Source organism: Asparagus officinalis, chromosome 8 (assembly GCF_001876935.1).
Source record: "Asparagus officinalis chromosome 8, Aspof.V1, whole genome shotgun sequence".
Taxonomy (NCBI): Eukaryota; Viridiplantae; Streptophyta; class Magnoliopsida; order Asparagales; family Asparagaceae; genus Asparagus; species Asparagus officinalis.
Window position 1 is genome coordinate 91,961,790 of NC_033801.1, and position 9,746 is coordinate 91,971,535.

Consider the following 9,746-nt stretch of genomic DNA (forward strand, 5'->3'; position numbering starts at 1 on the left):
CGTCAGCCTCAGCTGCTCCAGAATCATCATCTCCTCCGCCTACTGTTATCGACATTGTCCTGTCAGAATCCCCGTCGAGCCGCATCAATCTTGCCCCCTCCCGTAGAAAGAAACAAAGTATACTCCTACTTATACCACGGCCATCTGAACCATCTCCACCCATAACCTCAACCTCCTCATCCGAACCCTCAGGATCACTGTTTGCCATCTCGATCACGTAATCCCCAAATACCATCGACCGTGGCATCGACGACCTAATTGTGCTGATAACATCCTCCCTTTCCCGTTCATTCTCAAGCCTCGTCCACTTCTGCTGCATCAAGGGATCGACCTCTCGGGGTTTTGCGCAAGGGTGCTCGGACCTGACGTGCTTCTTGAGCTCTTTATACGTCCCAGTGAAGGAGCAATTGTCTTGCATGCAGCTTCGCATCTTCTTGTTGAGGAATTCTCTCGCGGGTTCGACCACCGTCCATCCTTTGACCTGCCCTCGGCAAAGAGGGCAAGAAGCAAGATCTATGCACTCCAAGTTTTCATCATTGTCGTTGGTTTTGGTGTAGGCTTTATTGAACTGGTCGAGGCAATTGGAGTGGCGATGGCTGGTGGCACACATGTAGGGGCGGCAGCCCTTGTCGTGGGAGGAGCAGAGGAGGAGCACGGCGTTGTGTGGGGACTCCATGCATACTGAGCATTTGGCATCCTCCCAATCTTTTTTCTCTAATGCTAAGGATGGTGATATACTCCTTGGGTTGCCTATGCCTGTGACATCATACTGGTGGTGTAAACGAAGAGGGTATGGAGCTGACCTGATACGACGAGGAAGTGATCTGCTACGGTGACTCCTAGCAATTCTTTCCATTTTCTACGAATAACCAAAACAAAGAAAAAGGAAAATAACCAGATAAAAAATAAATCAATATATAATGTTATTTGTCAAGAAGGCGTATACACGCATAGAAACAAGAGGTGAAGTAAGCACAAATTCCTTCTACTCTGATACCATTTAAGCCAACCAGCTAAAGTAAGTTCTTTATGGCAAATATCCATTCAAAAGTCACGAAATTGCATAGTCAACTCTAGATTGGAGATAATAGGTTACAGTATAAAACCTCATAGAACTCTTGCGAGGTTTTAAAGTACATGATCTAACTCTTGTGAATCTTTTGATCTATGGCCATTTACCAATTCATCCAATTGTGCTATGAACGTAAAAATAGTCAGTTCAAAATATAATAGACCCCAAAATAGTATTGCATACAGTATCTAGAGGTTAAAAAAAAAGAAACCTATATCATAAGCAAGTCATTGAAAGAATGCAATGCAGACAGGAATGCAGTCTTTAAGTATATTTTCAGGTAAACGAAATATGTGACATGTTTAATTTTTAGACCCAGATTTCCCACACTTCAGGCCCAAAGCTACCTTTTCACTAAGAGATCTTTAAACTCATTGGATAAGATTTGATCTTGGAAGGAGGTTTGGTTTTGTAAATTATTCCAGCTGGAAAAAAACGAAAGAAAAAAAAAGTGCTGCTATTGTTGGAGTGGCCATGGATGGTACAACCTATCCTCATAGAGTTGCAGGCAACACTTATACGGATCTTGATATTATATTATAACATACATATAAGATACAAATTAATACGGGTCTTGAACACACACAAAACACACCCACCAACATACAGAGTGACACACACAGACACAAGCGCACATAGAGACAGACGCATGCAAATGTATACATACAAGATTTTAAACCTGGAAGGATGTTGATCTTTTAAATTATTCTTATAGCAAAAGTGAGAAAAGAAGTGTTCTGTGTTGGATTGGCTATAGATGTTGCTAGTTACTACCCTAGACCCTATCCCTGATAAGAGTTGCGGGAAAAACTTATACACGTTTTGATCTTATATTATACACATACATACTATACACACCACACACACATCCACACACAAGCGAGGGTTGGTCTCTGATTCCTCCACGTCGTTAGTTGGTGTGTTGAAGATGTGGCAAGCTACTACAATCCAGATCATAATCGAAGCCTTGGATAGTTGGATGTATATCATATCAGCAACACAAAAACCAACACTGTAGAGGCCTAGAGGGTTACACCTTCATTTAATATCCATGTGTGTCATTTTGATTGCGGAAAATGATTGCTTACACCAATTTGGCTCAAAAAACAAAAAATGAAAATTGGATAAATACATCCAGGTCACTATGCTTCATCCACATCTTTCAAAGATACGTGAATTCATTTGGATTTTGTCAAGGTATAAGAGGGAATCTGCACCAGATGCAGAAATTACAAAGCATCTAGTTCTATGATCAAGTGTACGAGTTTGAACCGAACATAGTCAACAAAGTAAGGTAGATGGCTTGAAAAACAAGAAAAAAAATGAAATCTGAATCAATCTTCTGGAAAGCTGAGCTCAATATATATAATTTCAGCATAATCTCTTTAATTGATCGCCGCATCCCATGTTATCATGCGCTTTCAAGTTTCAACCGTATCTTACCACCAAGATAATTGGGAGCGAGGGTTGTGATCGTTGAATAAAATTTAGATAACATCAACAATTGGACAATGTGCAGGTCAAGATCCCCACCACTATAACACTGTGTTTAGCTACACTTGTTTGATTACAAAGTACATGCATAACTCCATAAAAATCAAACATGCATTCCTAAACTAACGAAAACCCATCAAAATTCAAACAAATCCTGCAGCCACATGTGAATAATCATCAAGATATATGACCCCAAAATGTGGTATCTCGTCAATGGCCAATCAAATTCAGAATGAACAGAATATCCCAAATGGAAATACCCATTTCATAATATCTCCTAACGGTCTCAGATCCGCACCAGATCACGATTCAAGAAAGAAATAAAGCAAGAAAGATCCAGTAAATTACCTGAGCACGAGATCGAATGCTAGATCTCAATCCAAAGAAAGAGGAGAAAGAAAGAAATGGGTTTGCTGAACAAAAGGATAAAGAAAGAAAGCTCGCACACCCAATTGAATTCAACAAGTAATCAATCGAAAAAACACGCTAAAGAGTATAATTAAAGAGAAAGAAAACAAATTAGAGTAAATCTATGAAATGGAGACATGCCCACATGCTTGCATTTGGACCCTAGAATTTAATAATCGAATGGAAGAAAGAAAATGAGAAGAAATTGAGTGCTAGATTACCTGAAGAAATTGAATCTGAGAGGTGCTAGCGATTTCGTAGGAGAAGGGACGGCCACGTTTCTATGTGCAAATCGTGTGGAACTTTACTTTCGGGTTGAAAATGGAATTGGATCCTAGATTGAAGAAGAGGGGTGGATTGTTTTTGACGCCATTGTGACACGAGGATGTAGTTATTGTTTCTTTTTTCTTGTATACACCCAACATCTGCTCTATTTGCATATTTCTCACTTGCCCCTACAATCTTATGTATTGGACTAAGCTCTCATTTTCTGTCGTAGGAATTTTGCTGGATGTTATAACAAATTGCTTATAAGCTGCAGAAATAGCAGTGGTAATTAAACATCAAAAATTATAAAAAATAATTAAGGTAGCGTTTGGATTTGAGAATTTGGTTTCAATTTCCAGAATTGAATACTAAAATTTGAAATCTATAATTTCAAATTTAATTTCTTCGTTTGGGAAACATTCAAATTTGAATTCCCGAATTCAATTTAAAATTCATGTTTGGCAAACTTTAGAATTTCAATTTAAAAAATTTCAATTGAGTTGTTTGTCAATTAGTAGAATTCTAATTTCTGAACTAAAATTGTAGCTCGAAAATAATTTAGAAATAATGTAATCAATTTACATAAGTTATGCATCAAAATTAGTGGAAATAAATGCTTCATATAGTATATCAAATATCCAGCTAACTTGACATATAGATAATATACCTTAAAACTTTGAATGCTTGAATGTCAATAGTTCACCTAATAATCACCATAAAAATGACTGAAATCATTCATCAATAAAATTTTATAAACTCATCCACCATTAACTATAACAATAAATAAAGTAGAAACTTCAAATATTGCATATAACAATTCAACAAACTAGAGATCCAAAATATATTTGAGCTACAATTTTAGTTAATATTTCCCCATCATACAGTGTCATGCACAAGTTGCTCTCGCACTAGTTTCTTTAAAACTTTTACATCTGATTCAAATAAGAGTTTCTTTCTAATGCTCAAGTTGCTCTCGCACTAGTTTCTTTAAAACTTTTACATCTGATTCAAATAAGAGTTTCTTTCTAATGCTTATACACTTTTGTGATTCAAATAAGAGTTTCTTTCTAATGCTTATACACTTTTGCTTTGTATTTCTTATTGTAGCTTTCTCTCCCCGGTTCAAGAGGTCTTGTTTTGCGAGGTCTTAAATCACCTGAAACAATAAGAAGACCAAATGAGCTCCATTTTAAAGTGTGATACTATGAAGGAATCTCAAGAAAACAAAAGAAAAATAACCATGGAAATAATCTCAAGATAACCATAAAAGCCATGCCAACTTTTGTGTCATCAGGATAGAATATCAAGCTTCTATAACAACACTCTGGATGGCGCATATCCACGCAAACCATACAAACACATAACCATGGAAATAATGCAGACTTATGATGAGAAATAATAGTGTACAACTCATGGCGACAAAGGAGATTTTGTAAACTAACGTGAGGAAACTACATGATTTCATAGTTGATAAAGACAGCTAAATAGTTAATAGATGTATCATATAATTATTCTTTCTCATCTGGATACATGATTCATGTACATATGTTGGGAAACAGGGTCAATATAACCAAATATGATTTGCATTTTTGAAAATGAGGGTGAAAATCCTATGATATAGCAAGTGATATATTTGCATATCTTTTAAAACATTGGTGAATATGGACAATGGTTTGCAGTTTTTCTAGAGTGAATGTTTTGTCAAACTAATCAATCAATAATTAGTGCAAAATGCGAGAACCACATAGAAAGAAACATCAATTACAATTAAATGATTGAAAGCACGCTGAAGTGGAAATTTTGATATACACTAAGAGACAGACGAGAATATAGGAAACTGCTGCAAGTGAACTAAATAGATGCACACATAAGAAGATGCAAAATAGATGCACATATGAGAATATACAAAATAGATGCACATAAGAGCTTAAATGCAAATGAAAAAGTTAATGAGTTATTTTTAACCTTTAGTCTGAGTTTTCAAGACATAGCATAATCCAATCTAACTTTTGATTGTCTGGAAGTAACTTCAACATTCGGAAATCATGTGCAGAACCATCAATGAATCTCTTAACTGCCCTTAAAAATTGATGTGTAGGAATACCCCTCACTTTAGATACATCGGCATAAATCTCATCTCAATCAGCTTTTGGTAGGTTCGTACTCACTAGATACTCCTTTAGCATCTCACCAACATCACTTACGGCATTTGCTAAAGGGTCATTCTTGAGCTTCTTATTGGATTTAGAAGTTGAAGATTTTGAAACCTCTCTGCTAGAGCTCTCCCCTTCATTCGCACCTTCCATATCCATAGCTGCAATAGAATCATCAATTTGTTCCGCCAGTTGCTCTATCGGTGCCCACTAACACACATATATCATCTCAGTTCTCAATAGCTTTGTTTTGATATGCCTTGGCATCTGAATTTACCCATGCAAGCATGAGAACAAACAAAAACATAGTGAGACAATCTAGTAACACAATTATTCAATACGGTGAAAACAACTATCTACATATGTATGTATTAAATATCTTTCCATATGCATGGATGCCTATGTTTAATAAATAGATCGACTTCACAATCAATCAATAGTTTGCTACATTTGACTAAGGACTTTCATGATATAATCTTGATATTTTTGTAGAAAAGCTCAAAAAAGGACTAAAAACATATGATGTGGGTCACCCACTAAAGTGTTATGAATCCACAGGACCAGAGCTGTTCCTCGAACATTAAGAAAAGGAAAGTATATAAAAACCAAGCTAATGTCTTACTTGTTGGTACTTTTAAACCATTAGGCCTCTGAAAAGCATCACGAAGGATGCGAGGATCAGATGTGGATCCTTCCCAACCAGGTAAAACATAAGTAAATTGGAGATTGAGATTGCACACGGCAAGGACATTTGTGGTGATATCACCATTTCTATCTCGATATCTAGGTTGATCCTCAAGAGGGATAGTCATTTGAATGTGTGTCTCATCAAGTGCTCCAAGTACACCCTAACAATCAACCCCATAACATCATATAGATTACATATTTGCACGAACGAATCTATATATGGTGCCGAGGAATCTTCGGCAAATACATGAAACGACTGCCAGTCCTGTAAAGCCACTGCTCAGCTTCAATTAGTGCTGCATCGAGATCTCTGGTAGAGTCGCCAAACAAGAAGTCAGTCTTCCTGAGAGACTGAACGGAGCTGGCATCCTTCACCCCATAACATCATATAGATTACATATTTGCACGAACGAATCTATATATCCAAAAAACAAATTATTATTACCTCAAACCATTTCCATTTGTTATCTCCCGCATAACTAGTTGTGGATTCTGCCTGTTTGACATAATACTTCCCAATATTCATAACCGCTCAGAGCACCGTATGAAATTGTCGGCTTATAGTTGTAGGCGTCAAAAATGCTGATAGATATCCAAACATAAGAGAAGATCACCCAAAAAACCACAAGAATTGACTTCATACTATTTTAGAAAGATCAAGACAGGTATGGACTGTCTCGCCAGCGAGACAGTGTTCGCTGTCTCGCCAGCGAGACAGTGTTCGCTCAAACATAGAAAAGATCACCCAAAAATCACAAGAATTGACTTCATACTGTCTTAGAAAGATCAAGACAGGTATGGACTGTCTCGCCAGCGAGACAGTGTTCGCTGTCTCGCCAGCGAGACAGTGTTCGCTGTCTTGCCAACGAGACAGCTTTGAAATGATCAAAAATTAATTAAATAACTACCACCCACGTGTCCATTAACTGCCAAGGGACGTGGAAAACATCGTGAGCGAAAATCATGTGAATAACTGCCAGAATAACGGAGTTTGAAACGTGGGAAAGCGGTTACAGCAGAAACTGCCAGGCAGGTGGAATTTCCGAGATAATATTTACTGTCTCGAAGGCCGAGACAACAAACACTATCTTGAACACTGTCTCGGCCGCTGAGACAGTAAACACTGTCTCGTAGGCTTAACTTCTTCGTTTTGTTGTATTTTTTCAGTTATATGTCCCAGAGGCTATAAATACCCCCCTAGGGTCATTACTGACGAGGATCGAGCAATTTGGAGCAGAGAGAATAGTAAAATTTGAGTTCTTGGTGTGATTCCTTGAGATTCGAGCATTGACTTGATCTTAAGAAGAGTGATCATCTTACTTTGATAAGATATTCACTTCAAATTCCTACTTCGATAAACGAAGGAAGAATCTTTAAACCCCCTCACAATCTATGATTTGGTGGTCCACGAGTCAAAGCACTCCCGGCACAGGCAAAATCCCACAAAACAGGAGTCGATAAACGATTTCTGTGTTATTTTCTCGAAAGTTATAATTTTCTCAAATTTTCATTGTAATTCATTATAAACGACCGAAGTTTAATAGAATTATCAATGGAAACGACTTTTGCAGAAAACAAACTGGCGACCATAGTAGGAGCCAACGGTCTCGCTACCGAGGCCGTAGTGTCGCAGCCGATCAAGATTGTGGTCAACGAAGAGATCGAATATGAGTTCGATCAGGAAAAATTCGAGGAGTACCTGTCATCCTCATCCTCAAAACCTTCCTCGCCTCGTAAGTATAAGAATGTTTCATCTTCCAAGAAAGCTATCCAGTCTTCAACTTCAGTGAAGTCTACATGTGAATACTGTCACCCAATTGTTGCTAAGGACTCTACTTGCAACATATCTGCTCCTAATGACCCTTCATTAGTTAAGGCGTCACCAAATCAAAACTTACCTGCGCTGACGAGGAGGGCTCGTCAGAGACAACGTCAGCGCCGTGCTCGTCAATTAGCTAAGGCCTTACAACAAACCGACGGGGTCCATTACTATGCGGACCTAGAGTCGAGGAAGCATAAAGTGGTTCAGTTGCCTCAACGACAAACTAATCATATTTCTGCACAGCTTACAACGGAGGAATGGACTCTCGTCAAAAGAGCACGCTCGACCCTTAAAGAGCGTATACAAAAACGTCAAGCAAAGGCCGCTCGCGCTCGTGCCCTTCGTCAACAAGTGCAAGAAGGGAAGAAAAAAAAATAGTGCTGAAGAGTTACCAAAGAACCGTAAAGTTTGGATTCCGAAGACGCCGCAAACATCCGTTCCGGGTCCGTCTACTACATCACCAGCAAAGCCCTGGGTCAGTCCGGACCTATCAAAATTTAAGATTACAATGGCGGATCGCCTCGGTCCTTTGGCGGACGATCGAGACAAAACCCCAATCAAAGAACATTCGGATCCAATGAATAAACCATTGGTAGTGTCTTACACTGGGGGTCGTAAGTATCCCCCAATTAGAACAAAACAAACCCAAAATGAGAAAATACCTATTCACTCTCGTTTAGGATCAAAGAAGACTCTGTGCCCGCCAAGGGGTGGATTTGAGAAATTAACCTTGGATCGCCCAGAGGCGACAACTAGTCGTCCTGTGCATGTTAACAAGGTTCAAAAGCAAAAGATAGGTTGCTCACGAAAAAGAACTGCACGAGAAGATGAGTCTCATTGCGCTTGCGAGAGGCTCATTAAGGCAGTATTGACAGAATGCGGTTGCTCTAAAACTAAATCAACAAGAGTCTCCGTATTTCAAAGACTTTTCACGGAAACGCCAGAACCCAAAATGAGGCGCTTCAACAAGAGGAAATCATCTGTGATTCAACAAGATGAATTCCCTGAGGTCACTATTAACATGACCGGTAAAGGAAAGCAACAATTGGTTAATCCTGACCCTGATTTCTCTCCGGGAGGGAGAGTTGAGCGGGGTCTCTCTCAAAGGATGTCGTGGTTACAACGAAGAGCCAACCGACGTCGAGACTACAAGAGAATGCACGAAGGTTTATCTTCAAATGAGGGACTATCAGACACTTGTTCTGCTATCGCTTCGGACGATACCGCATCCAGTATTGGGCAAATCAGAGAATCATTTGCAATCACACCAGATCAACTAGCACAGATACTACAAGAAGCGTTAGCTAAACAACGCGAGGAAATTAGAGCTGAAATCAAAACCGAGATGGAGTTGACAATACAGCAGATGCAAGATTTGCAGGCTCAACAACATCAACCAGAACCGAGCCAAAAAGCAGAATCCAACCAGCGTAACATTATACCTGTACGTATATCTGAGGTCGATAATGAAGAAGATGAGACTATCTTTGCTGATCATCCTCTGGATAAGGACAATTCTGGAAGCGGTCCGGCCAAATCATCTACTCAACCTCCTCAAATCTACTTGAAGAAGAGTGAGGAAAAAGACAAGAAGATGCAAGATCTCGAGAGCAAAGTCAACGCTCTGATGACGGCCCAAGAAGTGAATAAAACGGGCATTCCATACCCGTATCCGAGGGAGTGGGATCTGATTCCTTATGCCCCAAAATTTAATTTGATTAACTTTACTCCTTTTGATGGTAGGGGTTCACCCACTCAGCACTTGATCTATTTCAAGTCACATCTTGGTGTAATATCCAGAAACAAAGCCTTGATGGTTCGGTCATTCGTAGGAACCCTTCGT

The 9,746-nt window shown here is 39.0% G+C and overlaps 1 protein-coding gene across 1 annotated transcript; it reads right to left on the bottom strand.

Moving 5' to 3' along the window:
* On the bottom strand, window positions 2-3,181 carry LOC109821523 (the record flags this gene model as incomplete). Its single annotated transcript, XM_020387706.1, has 2 exons — window positions 2,915-3,181; window positions 2-859 (listed from the first exon to the last, which is right to left on the bottom strand). A coding segment is annotated over exon 2 (855 nt), but the record flags the coding sequence as incomplete, so codon positions are not given.